General features: G+C 40.6%; 1 protein-coding gene across 1 annotated transcript in view; it reads right to left on the bottom strand.

Moving 5' to 3' along the window:
- Positions 1–26,690, bottom strand: part of LOC124715937 (RING finger protein 10) — a 109,738-nt gene that overhangs the window by 53,827 nt on the left and 29,221 nt on the right. Inside the window, exons 2-4 of the mRNA XM_047243132.1 lie at positions 26,045–26,217; positions 14,423–14,722; positions 5,314–5,498 (exon numbers count right to left, since the gene is read on the bottom strand). Coding sequence (XP_047099088.1) covers positions 5,314–5,498; positions 14,423–14,722; positions 26,045–26,217 — 658 coding nt within the window. The remainder of the gene's footprint in view (positions 1–5,313; positions 5,499–14,422; positions 14,723–26,044; positions 26,218–26,690) is intronic.

The raw sequence follows: 26,690 nt of genomic DNA on the forward strand, positions 1-26,690 counted from the left end.
ATAGTAGTTCCAGTTAATTTTCTCTTCCTTCCTCGAAATACCTGTCATGTTATTTTTACAGACAGTGGTTTGGACATGGAACGTCCCTTGTAAAGAATGGCACAAAAACTGCTGAGGATGCAACTGTTGCACAAGTAAATCATCACAATCAGGATGGAGAAATTGCAGATGACAATTCTGGTATTGAGAATAGTAACTAAACAAGAAAACTAAAAATGGCAGCGATTAAAGAGGGATGGAAAAGAAATCAAAGAAAAATCAATCAACAGCATGGTAGGGTACATATTTCTACGAAGAATTCTGAAGTTCCTGCAAGAAATATGAAGCCAAAAGATTACTCTATTAAATGTCCACGAGACTGCAGCAGTAAGTTTACTGAGCAAGACAGGCAAAATATCCATAGAGCCTGCTGGGATCTTGAATCAATTTAACTACAAAGGCAGTACCTAAATAAGTTAGTGGAAGAAGAAGAAGAGAAAGTGTGAGGACAAAATCAGATAACTCACAAAGGAAGAGGACCAAGAAATTCTATCTAATAAAAGGATCTGATAAGATTCATGTGTGTATGCAGTTTTCTCTCGAGACATATGACATTTCCGAAACCTTTGTAAGATGGAGTTTTTTTTTTAAATAAACTATAAGGAAACACATTAAGATTTTTCCTACCCTTCATTCTCATTACCAGAGGAAAGAATCTACAGCAGATTATTTACCTGCCAATATAAGTATTAAGATAATGTACGAGTTATATTGGGAACAATGTTATGAGGAAGACAAAACAGTCGAGAAATTATGGCTGTATAGGGAGATATTCACAAAGGAATTTAATCTGAAATTCCACTGGCCACAAAAAGATATGAGTGATAAATGGGTTAAAGTTTTCACTCCTTTCGGCCAAGGAAAAGGAAGACAGATATTTTAAAAGGGAACTGGAAGAGCATTTGGAAAGGAAAGAAATTGTAAGGGAATTTAAGAACATTAAGAAAGAAAGTGCAAGAATAAGTGAATCTTTGCTAGCTGAAATTTACTTACAATCTGTGCTTTACTGCCCTAAAGTGAATGCAAAGGCAGTATTCTATAAAAGAAGCACTCCATGTACAATATAACAGTTCTTAATGTAGGAGAAAGCAAAACATGGGACGAGGCAACAGCAAAAAGGAGATCCATAGACCTGGTTTCATGTCTGTGGGATTTTTTGAAAAATCATGCAATAGGAAAACCAAAAACCTTGTTTTCTGATACAAGTGGGGGCCAGAACAGGAATGTCAACATGTGCACTATGTGTTTGGATGCAGTGAATACAATGGACATTCCAACTACCGACCAATGCTTTTTTTGAGCCTGGACATTCACAAATGGAAGTACACTCAGTGCATGCAAACACCGAAAGAAAAAGTAAACATGTGGATGTTTTTTTTATCCCCATTGGCTGGTATACAATTGTAATAATGACCTCCAACAAGTACAGAGTGACAAATGGGTAACACTCAAATTTTAGATTTCAACCAGCTACAGAAGAAAATAATTGGGAAGAGGAAAACTGGTGAGAATGGAGAAACTGTGAAATGGCTTAAGACTGATTGGATGTAATACAGGAAAGATCAGCCTGACATCATGTTTTTCAAGTATTCCTACGATAATCGTGACTGTCAAGTTCTGCACACCAAGAAAGACCTGGCGTATGAAATTCTTCAACTTCAGGACCTGAAGACAATACTCTGTGCCCAGCATGACAGTCCTGTTTGCATAAGTAAAGGAGGAAGAGGAGGAGATTAGTGTTTAACGTCCCATCGACAACGAGGTCATTAGAGACGGAGCGCAAGCTTGGGTGAGGGAAGGATGGGGAAGGAAACCTGCCGTGCCCTTTCAAAGGAACCATCCCGGCATTTACCTGAAGCGATTTAGGGAAATCACGGAAAACCTAAATCAGGATGGCCGGAGACGGGATTGAACCGTCGTCCTCCCGAATGTGAATGCAAAAGTAAAGAAAAGAAAAATGATCTTATAGTTTTATATAATAAGGGTATCATACCTCCTAGGTGTAACATATTATATAGAAGGCTCAATGCTGCTAACGATTCAGAAAATGAGGTAAACGTGGAAGAATCACAGGAATAGACTTCATGTTTATTTGTCTCCTTTATTATTGTAGCTAGTTTATCACCTTAGCTATTTTGTGTAAACCATTAATCTTGGCTCTTAAATGTGTGTGTTGTATTATTTTTGAAACACTAATCCACAATCAGAAAAACAGGTGTGAGGGAGCACTGTGTTTCATTAAAATGATTTTTGCTGTGTGTGTTATGTGAAGATTAAAAAAAGTTTATTATTTCTGTTACCTGTAATTATTATTATTATTATTATTATTATTTTTTTGCAAGTTCAATGTTATTGCAGACAAATAATGCAAAGTGAAAATAATAATGGCTTTTATGTATTCTCCATAGCAGACTGATGATAAACTTCCTGATAAATAGTTCTATTGTTTGTAGTACTCACTGAATAGCACTGACACACATTCCCATAGCTTATTCTGTTAATCTGTATTTACAAAGACATTATTAACACAACTGAAGCAATATTTAATATGATAATATTGCTTAAAGCTGCATATTATTTGTTTGACGTTCATATATTATACAACAGCAGCCATTAAGTTAAAGATCGGACAAACGTAGCTATGTGCATAATTTCATAAAATATTCCATTAGCGTCCAACGAGTGACTAGAATATGTAACAACTAGTAGAAAACAACAGTCAATGAAGTATACTCTTTATTTACCATAGAAAGGTTTGTAAAAAACTATTAATAAGTACTCAGTTTTTTGGACAAAACCTTTAAATTGAATTATCTCAAAACACTGTTTTTGGAGTTACGTTTCTTTGATCCTAAATGGGCGTATTGTTATCTGCAACTAAAGTCAACAGTGCTAATATGGGAGAAACCAAGAGGCAGACCCAGACGTACAAACTGATACTAGTTAATGAAACAGCAGAAACAAACATTCTTTCTGTGCACCTCAAAGTATAAACTCATTGGTGGAACTGGCACCTGGGACAAGGCCATAGCCACTGAAGACAATTGTCACCTTAAATGATGGACATCTGCTGGTATATCAAGGTTTTTAGCGACACAGGTGCTCCAGGTCTACTTTAAGTATGAGGTTACTAGCTTCTACTCATGTGAACTCTTATTTCAGCGATCGTCTAGACTTGGGAACACTGAGCAAAGACATTCAAAGAGATGCTCCCCACTCCAAAGGGGGAGAAGTTTTAACAGTCAGGTCTGTCCCCACCAGATGGCACACAGGCAACAATTGTTAATATTAGTTTTGAACAGTTTTGTGATGCCTTCAGAAATCCATCATGTGTAACTGGCTATCAACACTCACCTCAGAGGAAGGTGGAGAAGGGAGACACTAGCCTATAAAAGAGGCATTTTAAAATAGACAGTTCTCTTGGCATCATTCGTAGGTGTACTGAACCTGTGGCGGCCAATTTCTAACCACTGATCACATGCTTTGTATTTTCACATCTCGCCTCTCCAAATTTACACCACATTTCTCATAGGACTTTAATTTTTTTCCACCCTCCCTCTGCATCTCCCACACACTCCTGGTGTAGTTGCTTATGCTCAAAACAAAAACTGCATAACTAATGAGTTTCAGTGTTGTTTGCTTGGGATTTTCACTTTTCTGAAGGTTTCTCAATTAGACAACTAAAAATGCTGTACAGAACTTTCAGTCACAACAGAACACAGAGTTAATTTAAAAGCGAACATATTACTTGTCTTAACATTCCCGAAGTTCCCAGTTAAATTTTATCCTTATGGATATTAACATCCATCATTTAATATGTGCCTTGATGTTAAATGGTTACTTTATCTCTGCAAAGTATTTTTACAGCCTTAGCAACTGGTATCCTTGCAGCCCAAACAAGTATCCTTTCAATGCCTGAGAATTTATCAGTTACAGCAACTTTTACTTGGATCTGTGTTAAGTTGGAACAGTGTTCCAGAAAGACATTTACAAGCTTTGGTGTCTATTTAATTTTTGTACGACAATACCCACAGTGACTCATGTGAGAAGTAATATCTAAGAAAACAGAATATAAAATTCAAGTCATTGTGCTATAACCAATTCAAGACTAATGGCTATGAAATCAACATGCAACAAATATATAAGCAGTCCTAAAATTCACCCTGCACTATCACAAATTGTTTGCCTTATCCAATGAGACATCAAAATCCTATACTGAGGATCTAACAGTGTGGCTGATATAAGAATGCTTAATAAATGAAAGAAACAGTAAAAGAATGGACACAAGAACAAGGAAGCACAAGATCGTTCTCTCAGACACATTGGAAGTCTGATTATTGCCTTTGTGTGTGCATAAAAGTATGTACGAGTGCAGCAGAAGGCCTTCTAAGAAGACACAAAGATAAGGTTTTTATTGTTTTGTGACTCAATAACAGTGAAGATTAGCCAGCTGCTCAGGCATAAAATTGATAGTCTCTACGCCCCCAGCAAAATCCTGGCAAGTAATAAAGCCTTTGAAAGATGATTTAGGTCTCAGAACACCTGGAATATACAAAATACAGAGTGGGTGTGGGCAGTTTTATGTCTACTAGACTGTCCAACATCAAACTGCATTTGACAAGACTTCTATTTTTAAATGGACCAACAGGTTCCGGCACAGCATAGTAAATGAAGCAATAGAGATAAAAGTATCAGACAATACCCTCAATGAGGACAGCAGATTGCAGCTGAGTATGGCCTGGGATTCTGTTATTGAGGAGTTGTAGAGAGAGAGAGAGAGAGAGAGAGAGAGAGAGAGAGAGAGAGAGAGAGAGAGAGAGAGAGTGTGTGTGTGTGTGTGTGTGTGTGTGTGTGTGTGTGTGTAAGTCTCACAACCAAAACATTACCATATATGGTGAAGGACTGAACACCAGTGACAATGACGACGGCACAGCTATATAAGCACAGCAGTGGCAGTCACATGACAATGAACCACTTTAAAACGGCAGAGGAGACCTCTGCCAAAGCTCATGGGCAGTTAACCACTTGACACAGCTCAAAATCCAAAAATATTTTATTAACCCATAAAAATAATTAACTATTACCAATGCACAAGGGACCAGGCCAAACGTAACAAGTAAGTAAGAAGTAAAAACAAATATATACAAAAATAAATATAGAACATATGCCAACTAGTAAGTGTGATGCAGTTTCTGCAAGTAAAGAATTAATTAATTGAACTGAGACTAGAAAACACTCCTTTGAACACCCATCAACAAGTAATTAATGTATTACCTCTTCAGGTCTTGCCTATGTACTGATTCATAACAGATTGGGCATTTGCTCCATGATTTATCTGATAATGCCAGATAGTGTAAGATGCAAGGCCAACAATAAACATGTCCACATCGAGTCATCTTGGCAGCTACAGGAGGATACAGGCATATTGGGCAGGAAACCATTTCACAACTCTGAAGACGCTGTAACAAATAACTACCATCAAAACTGTCTTCCACACTACCAATTGTATTTTATATTTTCATAACATTATACTTATGTTTCAGAACACAATAACATTATCAATTTTCCTAATATTAAATTTAAATATAACATGTTTTCCACAGCAAATACTTTATTATTTCATTTGCCTGGGATAGTGGTGACTATACAGTTTCAATCTTCGTTTGCTTCCCTTTCTTAGGCAACTTACACTGTCTATGGTTGAATTAATTCACTTTTTGTAATGTGGAGAATATACAAAAACAGGGTTGCCACAAGTTTCCCCAAGTGAAATTCCCTGATTTCCAGACAAGTTTTAGCAATTTTCCCTGACAAATTTTGAGATCTCAAGGGTAAGTTAAGACCTAAGTTGACAATCTGTCTTTGCAGCTATGGTACAAGAAACAAGAATGAAAATATATACTGTTTTTAGATGGAGAAAGCAAGCCAAATGGTATGTATGTTTTATTAAGACCACTGATTTTATTCTACTGCAATACAACAAGACACATTTGGTGACAAAAACACATTTCCTTGAAGTCGCAAGACCAATTTAGAATACCATCACTGATTTCAGAAATAACCTCAGAAAAAAGTAAGCCGCTTGAAAGACGTGTATAACGCGGGGAAGAATGGGGTAAACCAACACTGTAGGTGGCCACCAATAAAATGTTGGTTATACGATGTTCATTACTGTCGGTTATTACCCACTGTGTTATATCTATTATTTTACAGGTATTGTGCGTTTTTCCTTTCAAGAAATATACGAGTAGTGACTGACAATTTTCTTCTCCTTATCATCCATACTTTCTAACATATAACTTGCTTTTGAAGTGCCAAAATGGACTAGAACAAATAAAATTTCTATAGAACGCCAGACTGTACAAAATATTTGCGGTGAGACAGTCGCAGTTCCTGAAATCCATCGGTCATTGCATCTGGCCAGCTGAGGAGCACCAGTTCTAGGTCCATGGATAAACCATGAAAATCTGCTGCATTATGCCACACACAAACAGACCCTGCCTGCAGGCAGATCAGCAAGACTAGATCCAATGGGCAGACTCTGCACATTAGTTGAAATGTATGGCGTCAGATCGACAGGCCTAATCCATTACAGATACCCAAAGAACGGCCTGCCGTTTCAGCCCGTTGTGGAAACCCACTCATGTGGCCAACTATTCACGAGCCACAGACAGCATGTTGATGAAGTGAGACCACAGTGATCAATCCAGGCAACAGATAACTTGTTCAAATACTCTGAGAATCAATCATAATGAGGATAGGTAGCAAATCACTGAAGATGATTGCTAAGCCATAGACAGACACGTAGAATCACACTCTCACAACTAAACTTTCAGCCATAGCTTTTGTCAGAAAATGAGAGCGCGCGCGCGCACGCACATACACAAAATCACTGACACAACTCGTGTACACACAGCTGCTGTCTCCACCTGCTGCGTCTAAAGTCTGAGAATCAAAACCACTCCTCACTGCCTCTCATTGGCAGCTGCTAGGCTAGTGGCAGGAAGTGCTTGTTTCATTCAATGAACTATTCAAAATTTTCTAAAACAAAACTAATTCTGGTATTTTTCACAAAATGTGTATTTCTGAAGTCCTATATCTCCTGATCCCACTGAGATCCCATGATAGAATTTTGCTATATGTATTAAGACATTACAAACTATATTTGATAATTTTTTTGTATTTTTAGAACTGCCACTTTTTGAGAAATTTAAATTTTAGAATTTTTAATTTTTTAAAAATTTTAACCCGTATCTTGTGGCATATCATATGAAAGCCCCCTTCAACAGCTTTAAAATGAAACCATTCCCAGGTTTATATCATCACTGGTTGCCAGCCTATAGGCATGCAAAGGCACCAAATGATGAAATTTCTTCATAAAAATTTAAATCTTCAAAAATTAATAACTTCAAAAATAATTGTGCTTCATTACAGAAATTTGGTGTTTTTCCGTAAGTCCATGATATATTGCTGCATACCACAAATAATGGAAATCTGAGATACCAAGTCGGGATCAGTGTGTTGATTTGACATGAAACGACCCTCAGACGAAGCATACGGGCTGTTATTTATACCACATATTATTTTAATTAGATCTTGGTATGTTTCTTTAATAGAAATGGAATTTAGAAGCAATTTAACGTTTTTGAGAATCCTACTTTGTCTTCAGGATACCTTTTTTTTTTTTTTTTTTTAATATAGAGACAATACAGTTCAGTTGAATTACTTAAAACAAGACACTTTCGTTCGTAGATATTTTGCTGGTGCTCACTTTGTCTTTTTTCCCCAGGCATTATTCTCATATTTTCGTCATCTGAATAAAAACACACTATTTTTTGCACTGTACCATGTGGCAATGTCTTTCCTCTTTTCTGCCCAGCCATCGATAAAATAACCTTCTCCATTAAAAGAGCTCTTGCTTGTCGTACCAAATATTCAGAAACCTGAAATTTGGAACTGACTTTCTGTCGAGATCAAGTTGACAGCACAAGAGTAAGTAATTAAATTTTTTCACGATTATTTGCATATTCAATTTTCTGTTTGATTTTGTCCACGAGTTCATCATGATGTTTTGCCTTTTCTTCCAGTTCTGTTAAATCACTATCAGGGATAGTGCTTGCATCTGCTGCAGCCAGCTCAACTTGATATGCACGTGAAATTTTAGTTTTGAGAGCCCCAGCTGCTGATTTCAATTTTCGTTTGGCTGCTGCATACCGACTATTCCAAGCAACTGAATGCAGCTTTGCAGGAAATACTGCTAAGCCAGTTAATCACAGATTTTTCAGGAGTCTGCACCTTCACATTATTGTCATTTATATAGTCTGGTGATGAGTCGTCACTCGCTTGCTTTTCATTGGTAATTTTGATACAGGTTGGGCACATTTTCTCCCCAGGAATAAAGCTAAAGCCTCTCATTTTGAAGGTCTTTGCTTTTCTAAACTAATTCCACTCAATCCAGATGAAACAGATCATTTACTCGTCAGTTCATTCACACAAGTCAGGGCATTATCACATATATCTTGCAGATACTGTCCAAGAAAACACTGCTTACTTGTACTTCCCATACTGCTTCAGTCATAAAACCAATATCTGTTGTAAAAAATTCAAAAGATGATTGGTGTAACCTAAAAGGTAATTAAATAATGAAAAAGCAGTCCACCCCACTGTTTCATTACAAAAGTGTTTCGCATTATTACTGTAACATTAGGGGACTTACTTTTGTTGTGGAATTAGTAGTTTAAAAACTGCAACAATTGAATTTTTAACCAATAACTGACTCTTGGTACAACTCAGTACAAGAGCTCAAAACTACATGCTCAGTGAACACATGACTCAAAACAAAGGTACTGGATGATGCAATACGTGTAGTGGCAATAAAACAGAGTTCTCAGATATTTGTTCCTAGGGTAAACCAGTGTAGCCAACTTCAGCAATTCGGTGGTGACATAGTAGTCATGACTTAGCATCAGTCTACTGACTGGTTTGATGCGGCCCGCCACTAATTCCTTTCCTGTGCTAACCTCTTCATCTCAGAGTAGCACTTGCAACCTACGTCCTCAATTATTTGCTTGATGTATTCCAGTCTCTGTCTTCCTCTACAGTTTTTGCGACATAATGGAATGTTTATAATAATATTGTAAATTTTTCCAAGGTATCAATGAGGGAGCAATACCTTTAAAAAATTATAATGTCAGTGCGTGGATTTTGTTTAAAAGAAATTATTTACAATTTTTTCTGAGATGTACGCGATGGGTATTTCACTACAAGAAGCATGACTATAAAAATATAAACCTTCCTCTTCAACTAAAAAAAAATTCAAGCTTCCACTGCAAAAACTGCATTTTTAAATCATAAAGGAGCTCGCGTCTATGAAAGCCTCCTGAATCTATACGACTTCTTTTTATCATAAGTGAAAAAGTAATGGACCTGAAACATTCACTTTTTGGAAATGTGAATGTATCTAGGTAAACTTCCACTACCCAAAATGTCAAGGATATGCGTGACAATGGATGTCACTTCCTAAAATTTCTGGATAATTTGACACAGAATGATCTGGCAGACAAGACAAGACAAAAGACAAGACAGAAAAAAGGTAAGTAAACTGTTCCTTAATTCAAAAGTAAATGCCGTAATGGTTAATACATTTATCTCACTGAGAGACAAGATGGTCTATACCTTGATGCAAAAATTTCTGCAACTGGTCAGGGAATGATGATTATACAGAGGCTCTTTGCCGTAAGCAGATCATAGGCGACAAATATCTTTCTTCAAGGTTTCAAAAATTTGGAAACATGGCGAAAGATAAGAACGGGTTGCTGTTGTTGTTGTTTTGCGGAGGAGACTAGACAGCAAGGTCATCGGTTTCATCGGATCAGGAAAGGACGGGGAAGGAAGTCAGCCGTACCTTTTTCGAAGGAACCATCCCAGCATTTGCCTGGTGCGATGCAGGGAAATCACGGAAAACCTAAATCAGGATCGCCGGACATGGGTTTGAACCATTGTCCTCCCGAATGCGAGACAGGAATGGGAAACGGGGTGGGGGTAAGCATTCTAGGCAAAAACCTCTGTCTTGATTTATGAAGATGCTCGCCATGTCAATCTCGGCAGTTTCCTTAATAACAGGATGGGATTCTGGATACGGATGTAATATACGTAATAAACGTTCCCAAGTTTTCTATATACACATATATTTTATATGTGACCTATCAATGTCACACAGCGCCTAATGTGATGTATACACCAAACTACTAGCAGCTCAATAAAGCAGCAAGCTATTTTGTGACATGGTTTGTCCAAGGACCTATATTACTGACAATACACCATGTTTACAAATCTCTGGAGTGCCATATTACAAGCTGTTCTACAATTGTCCTATTTGGTGCAGACACTCCTCAGCTCCCCTAAGAGTAGGTGCAGCTAGTATATAGGCTACCTGCCAGACAGCACAACTGTATGTGTTCTGCACATGTGCAAGGCATATGGCCACATCTCTCCCCATGTTCTCCTGGTGCAGTAGTACAGTGTAGGCTACGAAGTGACTGCTTGACAGTTGGCTAATCAGCTGCTTGCCCATCCCTGCCCATGTATGGCCGGCTACCCTCTAAATCATATTTGTCTAGTTAGCACTAAGGCAACAATGCAATGGATCACAAAATAAACATAGCACCTTCTGAATATAATGATCAGACCAATGTGTAGATTGTGGCTGCAGAACACTCTCTTGGTACCAGTAATGTGACGGAATATAGCAACACAGAGATTCTGGCATGCACTTCCAGTTACTGGAACAGTGTACTTATGGGAACTGTCTTTGATTAAATTCTGCCTGGAATCCTGCTCCCTCCCTGGTCAAATAAAAGGACAGAATTAGCACTACTTGGTCATTCTCTGTTAATAAATATTTCACTTTGCATAATGTCTGGCATTGGTTATCTTTGGTTGTGTTGTGGCACTAATTGTGTATGATGTGTTATCTTTCCGCATATACAGGGTGATTCAAAAATGCATGTAAATATTTCAAGGGTGTATTTGTGAGGTAAATATAAGACAAAAATGTTCTATACAATTTTTTCCATACTTGGCTTATTACAGAGTTATGAACAAAACAGGATAATACATTCAATACAACGTAAGGTATTTAATTCCCAGAGTTCACAGTTTAATTACAGTGCATTTGGACTAACAACGCAAACTGATAAATAAACGTGACGTAACAAACTGAAACAATTCCTCGCGAACACTGTATTAATTTAGGTCCTGTTGATTGAACTACAGCAATGCACAATAACTAAGGAAAATTGAAGCATTTTACAGACTGTACTGTACTGTTCTGTATTTGCACAAATCTTAATGCAATGCATGTTCAAAATGCTGTCCCTGAACTTGCAGACAGACCCGTGCTCGTCGCATCAATGATCTCTGCACATTACACAGTCCGTTCAACTCTCCACGAATAATTTCACAACCACCTTCAATTCTTTGTTGTAGCACTTCTCTGTTCGGTACTGCAGAAGAATACACCAATGTCTTTAGTCGGCCCCATAAATAAAAGTCTAAAGGGTTCAGGTCAGGTGATCTGGCTGGCCAAGCAATTGGTCCTCCGCGACCTATCCATCGATGTGGATACGCAGAATTGAGGTACGCCCTTACGTTGCGGCTGTAATGGGCGGGAGCACCATCGTGCATAAACCACATGGTGGCTCGTGTTGCAAGAGGGACATCCTGTAACAATCCAGGCAATTCTCCCTCCAAAAATTCGCAGTACGCGTGCCCATTCAGCCTTGGAGGCAGAACATGAGGTCCGAGTAAGTAATTCCCCACAATACCACACCAAATGTTTATGGAGAATTGATGTTGATATCCACGCACAATTCTCGCGCCAGGATTCTCGACAGCCCACTGGTGCATATTATGCGAATTGATTACACCCGCACGAGTAAACATGGCCTCATCTGTGAATAATATCCGCCGAATGAACATTGGATCATTCAAATGACGCTCTTGTAACCACTGGCAGAATTGCTGACGGCGAGGATAGTCTTCAGGTGTCAATTCGTGCACTTTTTGCAGGTGAAATGGATGCAACTGTTGTCTCCGAAGCAGCCGCCATACAGTAGATTGTGGAAGTCGTACAGCTGCACTAATTTGTCTCGTACTGATAGATGGATCTTGGTCTACCAGGTCCAAAACATGTTCCTCGACGTTCACTGCATGCTCAAGTGGTCGACCTGAATGTGGCCCAGGACGAATGCCATACTCCCGCATACGTCTGTCCACAGATACAAACGTCTGATGACTTGGTAACCGTCTTCCTGGAAACAGCTCACTGTACCTTCGTCTTGCTGCAAGTGCATTTCCATCTGCTGCACCATACACAAGGTGCATATCAGCATACTCACTGTTTGAGTACATCATGTGCACGAAACCTTTAGCCTTCCGACGATGAATGAACGACAGGACGTACTTTTCCGTTACCAACAACATCAGCGCCATCTTCCGTACAGTAGGAGTAAACATCACATGCAATGAAAAACAAACACTATTCATGCAGTTTCGAATCAACTGTTGGGAGATACGTATGTGAATTACGTACCAGAATATGGCATCCTGCTGCTTGCACTGCCGTCGTTTTGATACGGACATGACTTTCGTATTTAACGATAACTCTGGAATTAAACGTTTATGGAAAAACATTTATAGAACATTTTTGTCTTATATTTACCTCACAAATACACCCTTAAAATATTTACATGCATTTTTGAATCACCCTGTATAGTCTTGTTTCCTACACGATGTAGCCCTACCCACCAAAGATTTTAGTTGGTATAAACAGTGATCTCTCATGTTATTTTCATCTGAGATAACAGAGGCATGCACTTGCCAATATGTTGCTGTTATGTACATTACTTGGCTGCATTTCTGTAGTTATTTAAAAACTCTATATGTTGCGAGTAAATGAAGTGTCATCTTATTAGTCAGTTTAAAAAAAAAAAATAATGAAATGATTTGCAACTGACAGTGGGATTTCTCTCTCTGAGTTGTTTGGATACCCACTGCCCAAGTGATTAGAGGGAATCTCACGTAAGAAATATCCTTATGATAGTTAGCCGAGCAATGGAAGGTTCTGTGAAAGTTTTGTCCTTGCATACGATCTTTCAGTGCATCGTATACCTGCTCCATTACCAAGTACCATACGTAAGTTGACTTGATCCCTTGGGAATGGATCCATCTGCACCAAGTTCTTCACAGTCTTTGTTTTTTAAAATATCTTTTCTGCATTGTAGGCTCTACTTATAAATGAACAACAATTCTGTTGGACAATTTAGATCACTTTATGCAGTTACAATAATCGAAATTTCACAAGCAACAAACAATAGCAGATACATATATTACCCTGCATGAATGTGTGCAAGTCAGAGCATGTAGTTACACCACAAAAATAATGGTAGCTTGACAATATATGTACCATTACAAGCCATACAGAAGCAGTAGTCTTTCTTCACTTTTACTTTCACTTCATGTTTCTTCTGTCTTGATCAGACAGTGTAGTAAATTACACCAGCAACACAACATTAAACCAAAACTTTTGTTTCTTATGGACACTGATCAATTCTGATGAACTCTTCGTGTCCAAACAACATCTAGTAATTATGGGAAGCATTGACAATTAAGGTATAAAATCTATTTTTTCACTGAAACCCATTGCTTTCCTCAAAAATACAAAGAGTGTATTTATGAAAAAAGAAAATACCATGTGATTTTCACTATACCCTCAGGGAAATTGTTTCCCTGTTCGCTGAAATGAACATTTCAAGTTTTTAAAAGTACAGTAACCAACTGAAATCTTGCTTCTATGGAGATTTGTAATATATTAAAAACTTTCAGGGATAGCTGTATCATCCAGAAATCTCTTGAAATTAGACATCTGATGTGCATCTTATATCACTAAGTGACTATCCTGGAACTCAGTACCTGTTGCCTTCTAGAGGTAACAAAAATTTAAAAATTTTAAATGCTATTGTAATCTACTCTAACAGGTAAAATCTTATGTTAAAAATTTGACACAATAAGACAAGTACTACAGTTAGAAATTGTGTGAATCTTGAGGCAGCGTAACTGATGGTGCCAACAGTCAAACGTTACTCATCCAGTATTTGAGTACGAGGGCACTTAGCAACTTCCAACAAACTTTAAACATAATTTCACATATCTTACAGTGTGTTTCTTTTTTTTTATTTAGAGAAAAGGGGGTTTACAAGCAATATTCTAAAATCAGACCTATCTCTAACAATTAGCACAATATACACGATTTCTAACACTAATGTAACATTGTTCTTGATTATAAGTGTCTTATCTATAAAATTTGTAAATTGTTATTACTCACAATTTGTTCAATAAGATCCCAACTAACAAGTGCATCAGGGTCAGAGATGTATGCTGAATAATCTGCATCAGCACGGACCACAAACTGACAGTTTGCTTGTAAAAACTGCTCCTTGTTGTATTTGTGGCGAAGTGAAACATGGTGGTGACGACCACTGCCACTGCTACCCCAACCAGAACGCCAACTTGTTGTACCTTCTCTTGGTGCATAATGAAAGTTTAATAAGTGGTTCAAGTTTTGCTTTTTGCTGCTGGGTAGTACAACTGACCCATACTCAGCAATGCTCTCATCCTCTGCTACCTGTATAGAAAAAAGGTTTTATTAAAAAGGTAGTAATTAAGTTAGCAGTATATGCAAGAAATCAAAGCAGATCAAATTCCTCCAGCACTATGCCGAAGAGAAAGCGTTTAAATTCCCAGCCACAATTTAAATATTTATAAATAGCAGGATATGCAATATGTTACGAATATTGTCGCAAAAGAAGCTGAGTAGTGCCGTGGTGTAGTGGTTATGATACTAAGCTGTTACATGGAAGATCGCGAGTTCAAAACTCACGTGGACTGTACAATTTTAATTTCTATATACCATTCGAGTACAGTCTAGAAGTATCCACAAATGTCAACAATCATAGTACTGGAATGTTCTGTAGCTGTATATATACTGTACGTGTTCTGGCTGGAGGCAGTTTGCTCCATGCTCTTCGACATCTACATCCATACTCTGCACTTGACAGTGTGTGGCGGAGGGTACCTTGAGTACCTCTATTGGTTCTCCCTTCTATTCCAGTCTCGTATTGTTCGTGGAAAGAAGGATTGTCGGTATGCCTCTGTGTGGGCTCTAATCTCTCTGATTTTATCCTGATGGTCTATTCGCGAGATATATGTAGGAGGGAGCAATATACTGCTTGACTCCTTGGTGAAGGTATGTTCCCGAAACTTCAACAAAAGCCTGTACCGAGCTACTGAGCGTCTCTCATGCAGAGTCTTTCGCTGGAGTTTAGCTATCATCTCGGCAACGCTTTCGCGATTACTAAATGATCCTGTAATGAAGCGCACTGCTCCCCGTTGGATCTACTCTCTCTTCTATCAACCCTATCTGGTACGGGTCCCACACCAGTGAGCAGTATTCAAGCAGTTGGCGAACAAGTGTACTGTAACCTACTTTCTTTGTTTTCGGACTGCATTTCCTTAGGATTCTTCCAATGAATCTCAGTCTGGCATCTGCTTTACCGACGATCAACTTTATATGATCATTCCATTTTGAATCACTCCTAATGCCTACTCCGACATAATTTATGGAATTAACTACTTCCAGTTGCTGATCTGCTATATTGTAGCTAAATTATAAAGGATCTTTCTTTCTATGTATTCACAGCACATTACACTTGTCTACATTGAGATACTATTGCCATTCCCTGCACCATGCGTCAATTCGTTGCAGATCCTCCTGCATTTCAGTACAATTTTCCATTGTTACAAGCTCTCGATATACCACAGCATCATCCGCATAAAGGCTCAGTGAACTTACGATGTTATCCACAAGGTCATTTATATATATTATGAATAGCAACGGTCCTACGACACTCCCCTGCACACACACCTGAAATCACTCTTACTTCAGAAGACCTCTCTCCACTGAGAATGACATGCTGCATTCTGTTATCTAGGAACTCTTCAATCCAATCACACAATTGGTCTGATAGCCCATATGCTCTTACTTTGTTCATTAAACCACTGTGGGGAACTGTATCAAACGCCTTGTGGAAGTTAGAAACACGGCATCTACCTGGGAACCCGTGTCTATGGCCCTCTGAGTCTTGTGGACGAATAGCACGAGCTGGGTTTCACACAATCTTCTTTTTTGAAACCCATGCTGATTCCTACAGAGTAGATTTCTAATCTCCAGAAAAGTAATTATATTCGAATATAGTACATGTTCCAAAATTCTACAACTGATCAACGTTAGAGATATAGGTCTATAGTTCTGCACATCTGTTTGCCAGCCCTTCTTGGAAACGGGGATGACCTGTGCCCTTTTCCAATCTTTTGGAACGCTACGCTCTTCTAGAGACCTACGGTACGCCGCTGCAAGAAGGGGGCTAAGTTCCTTCGTGTACTCTGTGTAAAATCGAACTGGTATCCCATCAGGTCTAGCGGCCTTTCCTCTTTTGAGCAATTTTAATTGTTTTTCTATCCCCCTATCATCTATTTCGATACCTATCATTTTGTCATCTGTGTGATAATCTAGAGAAGGAACTACAGTGCAGTCTTCATCTGTGAAGCAGCTATGGCAAAAGACATTTAGTATTTCGGCCTTTAGTCTGTCATATTCTGTTTCACTAGCATTTTGGTCACAGAGTGTCTGGACATTTTGTTTTGGTCCACCTACCGCTTTGACGTAAGACCAAAATTTCTTAGGATTTTCTGCCAAGTCAGTACATAGAACTTTACTTTCGAATTCATTGAACGCCTCTTGCATAGCCCTTCTCACACTACATTTCGTTTCATGTAATTTTTGTTTGTCTGCAACGCTTTGGCTATGTGTATGTTTGCTGTGAAGTTCCCTTTGCTTCCATAGCAGTTTTCTAACTCAGTTGTTGTACCACGGTGGCTCTTTTCCATCTCTTACGATCTTGGTTGGCACATACTCATCTAATGCATACTGTATGATGGTTTTGAACTTGTCCACTGATCCTCAACACTATCTGTACTTGAGACAAAACTTTTTTGTGTTGAGCTGTCAAGTACTCTGAAATCTGCTTTCTGTCACTTTTGCTAAACAGAAAAATCTTTCTACCTTCTTTAATATTTCTATTTACGGCTGAAATTATCGATGCTGTAACCACTTTATGATTGCCGATTCCTTGTTCTGCGTTAACTGTTTCAAATAGTTCGGGTCTGTTTGTCACCAGAAGGACCAATATGTTATCGCCACGAGTCGGCTCTCTGTTTAACTGCTCAAGGTAGTTTTCAGATAATACATTTAAAAAAATTTCACTGGATTCTTTGTCCCTGCCACCCGTTATAAACGTTTGAGTCTCCCAGTCTATATCTGGTAAATTAAAATCTCTACCCAGAACTAACAACATGGTTGGCAAATCTACTCTAAATATTTTCCAAATTTTCATTCAGGTGCTCTGCCACAACAGCTGCTGAGCCAGGGGGCCTATAGATACATCCAATTACCATGTTTGAGCCTGCTTTAACCGTGACCTTCACCCGAATTATTTCACATTTCGGATCTCTGTCAATTTCCTTCGATACTATTGCACTTTTTATCGCTATAAACACACCTCCCCCTTCACTGTAAAGACTGTCTCTGTGGTATACATTCCAATCTGAGTTTAGAATTTCATTACTGTTTACATCTGGTTTCAGCCAACTTTCCGTCCCTAGTACTATGTGGGTATTGTGACAGTTTATTAATGAGAGCAGTTCTGGGACCTTTCTGTAGACACACCTGCAGTTTACTACTACCACATTAATATTGTCATTCCCTGTTGTGTTATGCCTACTGCTACCTTGTCGCGTCTCTCAAGGCGTCTTGTCGGGCCAAGGGAGGGAATTCTCTACTCTAAAAAACCCACATGTGCACTCCACACGTACTCCGCTTCCCTTGTAGCCGCTTCCTGCGTGTAGTGCATGCCTGACCTATTCAGGGGGACCCTACATTTCTCCACCCGATAGCGGAGGTAGAGAAATTTGCACCCCAGTTTTCCGCAGAATCGTCTGAGCTTCTGGTTTAAGCCTTCCACCCAGCTCCAAACCAGAGGACCGTGATCGGTTCTGGGAATGACACTACAAATAGTTAGCTCAGATTCCACCCCGCGAGCGAGGCTTTCCGCCTTCACCAACTCCGACAACTGCCTGTGTGAACTGAGGATGACCTCTGAACTCAGACAGCAGGAGTCATTGGTGCCGACATGAGCAACAATCTGCAGTCAGGTGTACCCAGTGTTCTCCATCGCCCACGGCAGGGCCTCCTCCACATCTCGGACGAGATGGAAGATATTGTATTAAAACACAATGCCCCAAGGTCGGTAATTACAGATCAAGGGAAAGTTTTTCAAGCGAATCTTGTGACAGAGATAAACAGTCAGTGCGACATTACTCATCACATGATGACTGCCTACCAACTGCAAACTAACGAGCTTACTGAATGCCTTAATAAGAGCTTGGACGACGTGCTATCAATGTTGAGCAGAGCAATTGGGATAAGTTGCTACCTTCCGTGACCTTTGCCTACAACACCGCCACACAAGACACCACAGGATTTATGCCATTTTTCCTGGTGCATGGGCGTGAGGCGACAACGATGATGGACACTGTGTTTCTGTTACATCCTGATGATGTGAATGACGAATACATCAGCCAGGTGTTAACCAGAGCTGAGGAAGCCTAGCAGTTAGTTCGACTCCGCACGCTGCAGGCTCAAGAAAACAATCGCTGAAGGCATGACACGAGCCACTGCCCTGTTGTCTACCAGCCTGGCGACTGTCTGGATCTTCACTCCTGTTCAGAAGGTTGGTCTCTCTGAGAAGCTCTTCAGGCACTACTTTGGACCTAATAAGGTTGTAAAACAGTTGTCTGATGTTACTTATGAAGTTGAAGATTTCGACCCTGACAAGACGACAAAAGGTCAGAGATATGGTCCATGTCCTTCGAATGAAGCCCTACATGGATCCTGCAACCCACGGTAAATTCAAAGCTCCAGCGACAGGCAACAAGTGGAAAGGTAACGAAGAGCGTAGCGGCAAAAGAAGTTCTAAGAAGATTACTGCCAGGGCGAGCATCAGTCAGCATGAGTCTGAGTATGCAGGACCGATGACTCATTCCGAGGCTAGGACGACTTAACGAGACGCTGTTCTCTTAAGAAGGGAGCAATGTCGCAGAAGCAGCGGGGTAGCGCAGTGGTGTAGTGGTTATGAAACTAAACTGTTGCATGGAAGTTCGTGAGTTCAAAACTCACCTGGTCTGTACAATTTAATTTCTATATACAGTTCGAGGACATTCTAGAAGTATCTACAAACGTCAAGAATCATTGTACTGGAATGTTCTGTAGCTGTATATATACTGTATGTGTTCTGGCAGGAGGCAGTTCGCTCTGTGCTCTTGTATGTGCAAGTGCTGAATAAACCTTCGTTAAGTGAAGTTAGCGTTCGTCATTAAACTAATTACACCTTCTTTTATGTGACAATATTATACAGTGAATAATGACGAATCTCGGTATGAGTAAAACAATTATCACAAGGTAAGGTGTGTGGAGTACCTAAACAAGAAGTTGATATATATATGCACAATTTGTTCATCCTCTCTCCCTCCACACTTGTACTAACATAAAAAAACTGGCAAACAATGCAAGCGACAAGTGGCTGTGGAAGTAACTTCTGTAACTACACATCCTCCTAACTTCAATAATACACAACAGTCCTCGATGAGACAATTTTCAGCAAAAAATAGGTAATGTCCAATGAGTTGTCTACAACTGTCGCACGCTAGTTTCAGCCACTTGCTTCTTGCAATTCACAGAGACTACCATTCTTACCTTCAAACAGTTATGGAGCTCCTTAGGGAAACAACATCCAGGGTTGGAAAGAAATCCAATGTGCACTCAAGTATGTCTACCAGGAATGGGGTAGGAGAGATTAGTGGGAGTTGGAGGAGGAGGAGGAGGAGGAGGAGGAGGAGGAGGAGGGGCACAAAAACTAGTGTCATATACGCCCCCGTCAGAACTGTAGAACATGAAGACAAAGAGAGGAATTAAAAATGAATACCCAGTAATCCCAATCGATGGAAGAGAAGACAGCTAAAAACAGGGATGTGGAGAAAGGTCTGTAAAATGCACCATAACAGAAAGAGAGGTCCAAAACTAGAAATTAAACGACCTTCACCATAGTAATACAATGGCAAAAAAATAAAATGCAGTCGACAGACTGCACATCATTTTCTAAAATGGCCGATAATTCAGATGGCAAACACAAATGAGAACATAAGTGGTTAAAAAAAGGATTCCGGCAGGAAATGGCAGACCGTCTAAGGTTGAGCACAATGAATACAATGTGATTGGGGAGCACCACTTGACAATTGGCGATGGTTAAAAAGACAGCGCCCGATACGCAACCTAGCTAAAATGATCTCCTCACCACGACTGAACTGAGAGGAGGTTGTCCAAGCTGCTAGGAGAAGCTTAATAACCCAGAGCTTGTTCCCATGAAGGGAGGACCAGTGGTGGTGGCAAAGTAACACCACCTGCTGACACATGGCAACACAGAGATCAGAGGGAATGTAAGAACTAGTGGGCTGAGGTGCGAAGACTGCAGCCTTCGCAGCAGCATCGGTGACCTCATTTTCTGTCAGACCGACGTGACCAGGAACCCACAAACATCACACTGGCTTCATCAAAAATGAGCAAGTGACAACTTTCCTGAACCTGTCGCACTAAGGGATGGATGGTGTTCAGCACACAGAGGCTTTGAAGGCGATTGAGAAAGTCTGAACAGGTGACTCAACTGAAAGCCAGTGTCGCGGGATGTACTGCGTGACCCGATAAATGGTGAAGAGCTCTGCTGTAAATACTGAGCAGTGTTCCGGAAGCAGATACCAAAAAATGTCTGTGCCAATGATGAATACACACCTGACACCACAGTCAGTCAGTCAAAGTCATCAATGCACACAAAAGTACTATCGTGAAGTTCCATGTGAAGATCATGAAACTGAAGGTGATAGAGAAAGGCTGGAGTAGTGTCCGTAGGAAGCGAATGAAGAAGGTGAACACGGCCCATCAGACGAAGCAAGATGACGAAGGATTCCCACCAGCTGGAAAAGTTGCAGGTGGCATGAAGTTAAGCTGCCAGAGCAAGAGCCAAAAGCAAACTCCAGGACGTAACAGAGAAGAGGGTTGCACCCCATACTGGCAATCAAAGGAGTCATTCAAGAAGGAGGCATAGGATAGGTGGCCACGCATGGCAGACAAACGGCATGCTTATCTGCTGAGGAGAAAGTCACAGCAGTAGTTCGACAGCTTCTGTGTTCCAACTCTCAAACGTAGGTGCCATTGGCCAAACAGGTGCCATGATGGTGGATAGTATTTAGACAGCGTAAGAGGGACGTGCAGACGCATAAACGAAGCACCCATAGTCTACTTTCGAATGGACAAGGTATCAGTACAAACAGAAGAGGATGGTTCAATCTGCTCCCCAGAAAGTATCATTGAAGACACCTAGGGCATTGAGGGACCGTATACAGCAGGCTGCCATCTAAGACATGGGGGAGGACCAAGGAAGTTTACTATTGGGAATGAATGCCAAGAATTTCACAGTTTCAAGGAACAGAAGAGCAACAGGCCCTAGATGTAGAAAGGGTGGAAGAAATCAACTGCGCCACCAGAAATTCATACAAACGATTTTGAAAAATGAAAGCTATAGTCGATGCTCAGTGCGTGAAGACTATTGAAACATCGCTGAAGATGCTGCTCAATGAGACAAGCCCATAGAGAACTGCAGTAGATGCCACAATCGTCAATGAAAAGGGAGCCGGAGATGCCTGGCAGGAGATAGGACATTACAGGGTTAATGGCAATAGCAAAGAGGACGACGCTCAGTACAGAACCCTGAGGCACACCGTTTTCCTGGATAGAGGTGTCCAAGTCAGAACTCGCACGAACCTTGAAAGCTTGGCCTTTTTAAAATTCCCACAGGAAATGGGGAATGTGGCAACAGAAGCCCCACATTTAGGGAGTAAAGAGGATACCAGTCCTCCAGCAGATGTCTTATGCTTTCTCCAAATCGAAAAACACGGCCACAGTTTAGTATTTTTACAGAAAATCATTCATGACATGGGTGGACAAAGTGATAGGATGGTCAACTGCAGAATGGCACACTCTAAATCGACACTGTGCAGTGGTTAATCAACTGCAAGACTCAAGCCACCACACCAGCCAGGCATGAATCATACGTTCCATCACCTTGCAAAAACACAGTTGGCGAGACAAGAAAAGGAAGGGAAGTGTTTTGTCTTACCAGGCTTAGGTATGGGTATGACAAGAGGCTTCATGACAGCTTCTGGGAAATGTGCCCTCTGCCCAGATACGGTTCTACAATGAAGTAGGAAGTGCCTGCCCGCAAGAGAAAGATGCTGCGACATCTGAATGTGAACATCGTCTGGCCCAAGAGGGGAGGATCAAGATGAAGTGAGAGCATGATCTAGCTCCCTCATAGTAAAGGCAGCATTGTAGCACTCACTATTCTGAGAAGAGAAGAGTATCGCCCGAGCCGCCTCCACTAGTTTCAGATGGAGGAATGCAGGGCGACAATGAAAGGAGCTCGAAATCTCTGCAAAATGGTGTACAAAGGTGTTAGAGATAACTATAGGGCCTTAGTAAGCTGCCATTTGGGTGTGCACATAGGTGGGGTAGGTATCAGCAAACAACAACACACAAGAAATGGTCACTTGAGAACGTGTCTGAGAGAATGGACCACTCAAGACGATGGGCGAACTGGGCAGAGCAGAAGGAGAGGTTCAAATCTGAATAGGTGTATGTGGAGTCTGAAAGGAATGTGGGTGTTCCCATGTTAAGGCAGAAGAGGTTATGTTGATTGAGGTCAGCCAAGAGGTCACTATGACACATTCTGGAAGATCCCCAAATTGGATGGTGTGCATTAAAGTCACCAAGCAGCGGAAAGGAGTGAGCTGCCCAAAAAGATGGACGAAGTCTGCCCTGGTGACATCAAATGACGGAGGGGTCTAAATGGTACTAAGAGAAAAGGTCAAGTAAGGAAGGAAAAGACAAACTGCAACAGGTTGATGGCGACTATGAACATCATCCCGTACGAGCAGCAAGACTCCCCCATGAGATGGACTGCTGTCTTCAGGGAGGAGGGCCAAGGTCAAAATATACCAGGAAGACATTCGAGATCTCTAAGCAGTCAAGGCGTTCTCATGACCTCACACAATTTTGTTTCCTGGAGGCAGAGAACAAATGGACATTGCAATTCAGAGAGCAACCGTAAATCCTCTTTGCTTGATCAAAGGCCACGAACATTCAATTGAAGGAGAGGCATTACGAGGAAAAAGGAGGAGGGAAAAAATGAAAGGAGTGGAACCTAGGTGGCTGCTCAGTGCCAGCCTTCAAAGACTCACTGCTACAAGGCGCAGAGGCTGGAGGATCCTGCTCCATGATATCCACAGGCATTCTCCCTCTTTTGATCTGCAGAGTTCAGGGCAGAAAAACGCCTGGCAGTGCGCACCGGTGACCTGGAGGAAGGCTGGACGAGGGTATCACATGGCAAAACCATCAAAGAGAATCCCGAAGTCGGCGAAGGAGAAGACCGTTTGCCTTTGTTTGACTTCTTGAGCCTTTCTGGTTGGCAGAGGAAGGTTCAGATGTTGGTTGGCTGAAGGGACGTAGGGAGTCTTCAAAGAATACTCATTCCGTCCTTTCCAACCTGTCAGTTGTGTAGCAGGTGATCTCGCCCCGTGAGGCAGAAGTTTGGTGGCGTGTATCTCATTAGGCTGAGTGTCAATATGACTCGAGTATGGTTGTAATTGTGACACTGGTAGCAGCGCATGGGGTTCGAAATGCATGGCTGGATGGTGATAATTTCATAGCCTGCTTTGAGCTTGGAAAGAAGAACCACTATCAAAGGTGAGAAAAAAGTGCATGTGGGCACTAAGGATGCATCTACCTTTTTTATCACTCGATGGATGGCCAGAGGCCTGAGGCCTGATCAGAGGTACGTTTGACTTTCTGCCTCGGTCAGACCATCGAGCAGCCTAGTGTAAATAACACCACGGGAAGAATTTAGAGTTCTATGGGTCTCGACACAAACAGGATAGCTGTAGAGAAGCAAAGCTGCGAACAGTTGTTGTGCTTGAGAATCACAAGTAGTCTTCAAAAGCAAACTGCCATTGCATAAACGAGAGCAGGATTTCACAGGGCCAGCAATTCCATCAACACCTTTCTGTGTAAGATACGGATTTACCGTTGCAAAGGACTGACCTCCTGTACATGAAACCACGAGGAACCGTGGTGCAGCTGGGAGTGTCTTTAAACAAGGAGCTCCATTCCTTTTATGTTTGGTAGACATGGACTGCGAAGATAATGGGGGCTCATTGCAAGAAAATCCCCCATGGTTGCCAGCATCTCTGATGACGCGCTCATTCCTCTTTAGGCGACTGTTCACACCTTAGGTCACACCTCCTGAATACCTGACAGAGGGACCAATCAGCAATTTGGGAAGGTAATAGCTCAGGCAGTCAGCCCTCCCTGGGCCTGGCCTGTATCAGGGGGTATGTGCTAACCACACCTTTTGTCCCAGGGCTGAGAATTACACATTACCCAGTCACCTGTTACATGGGCCGACCTTCAGGAGTGCACAGGGAAGAAGAAGACGAAGAAGAAGAAAAGAGGAGCTTCAAATGCCAAAGCAGGGGAAGGATAGAATGTGAACAAAGAAAGGAAAAAAGGAATGAAAACCAGTGGTGAGACTGCTCTTACGTCATCTACTGAAAATGCGGAACACCACCTTCCCAAAAACACCCCAGACATGTTTCCCAAGATAAAGAAACAGGAATAGCAAAAGAAGAGACAGGAAGCATGGAAGGAAAAAGATGCTGCAAAGGCTGTGGCCTCGTGGTGGCAAGAACAAACCTGCCAAATTGCAGCGAGCCTCCTTTGAGGACTGACATGTGTTGGACACCCTGCCTGCCATTACTGAGCCATCTGCAGGTTGCTGTTCATGTCAGAACCTATGATGTCTGTTGCTTAGGTTCTGAGCCCATCCTCAGTTCTCATGGCAGCTGGCAGAATTGATGATGACTTCTGGCCTTACTCACAGGGTGTGAATGAGAAGTGAAGAATGGAATGAATGAACGAATGTTTGGTGGAAAATTCTGTGATCAAAAGAGGCTGACGTGCATCTGAATTTGGTGGAGATGGATGTTACAGTAAATCTGATGAGATAGTATCAACAATTTTAGTAATATAGTGACAGTAACGCAGATAATTTTGTTTCAGCTGAAGTAGGTGGAGCTATCTGTGAAGGCGGTGTAGCAGCTGTCTTGTTAGCTGGAAATGAATTTAACGGTGTATCAGTGGAATATGTGAAGATATCTTAAGTGGCATAGCAGTAGTCTCATCAACTGGAGATGAATTTAACGATGCTTTGGCAGAAATGTGCGATTTATTGTTAAACTGCTACGTAAAGTTGCCAGGAGGAGAACTACTTGAAAGAATTCCCTGAATATGTGGTAATTCAGAAAAAAAAATCCTGTCTTGAATGTGTTAAAACACTTTGTAATCTTAGAGAATTTCAATTTTTTAAATTTTGGTGTAGCCTTTGTTGAATTTAAGTAGACTGTTGTATTGCTTAATGGCATCAGGAAATTCACTGCTAGGGGCGACACACTGTATGCAATTCAGTTTAGTTGGAACCCGAACAGCACACAATAAAATCTGTGCTTTACAACTGACATCAAAATATTGTGTAAAAAAATAAAATATAATAACATAAAGAATGACAAATTGGCTCCAAACCCGGAAACTTTGAAACCAACAGTTACTGTCTTGGAAATTATAAACAAAATTCTCCAAATAAGAGAAAATTCAAGACACAGAAACACAAACCTTGGTATCCTCCTTTCCACCACTGTAATACTGACCCCGTGGTTTTGGTCTTTTGTCAATAGATTTACATTTTTGTGGGGCAGGTTTCCGACTTGTTTCATATCTGGTATTACTTGAAGTTGCCTGCTCTCGTCGCCGAACTGTTTTTTGAAACTGTTTGTTGCTGCTGACATCTGGAGAAATAAAAATACATTTTTAGATCAAAAATAATTTTACAAATGGAAAGGCAAAACTGCTCTAACTACCATAAGGTTTTTACATAGCTTTAGTGTAGTGTGTAGCAAGAAAGTGACAGTATAGTGTCCTAAAAATATTTCTTAATTTTTACTTTTAATAATAAACAAATACTGTAGAAAATGTATTAACAGTTGAAACTTATCTGGTGCAGCAGTGATTTTGGGAACTTTTCCTTTATTTATTTTAGTTTCTGAGTGAATAAAGGACTAGCCAGGCCTACAAAAATCTACGCCTTAAGTGAGGAATGGAGACCAACAGGAAAGTAACCTATTACAAACCAATATACAAAAGCATCACGACTCTAATGGTGCAATTAGCACCCTGTATCATACATAGATCACCCGATCCCGACATTAGAGGTAACAATGGGTACTGTGGAAACCGTCAAATAAGTCACAGATACACAACA

This window comes from Schistocerca piceifrons, chromosome 1 (assembly GCF_021461385.2).
Source record: "Schistocerca piceifrons isolate TAMUIC-IGC-003096 chromosome 1, iqSchPice1.1, whole genome shotgun sequence".
NCBI classification, from domain to species: domain Eukaryota; kingdom Metazoa; phylum Arthropoda; class Insecta; order Orthoptera; family Acrididae; genus Schistocerca; species Schistocerca piceifrons.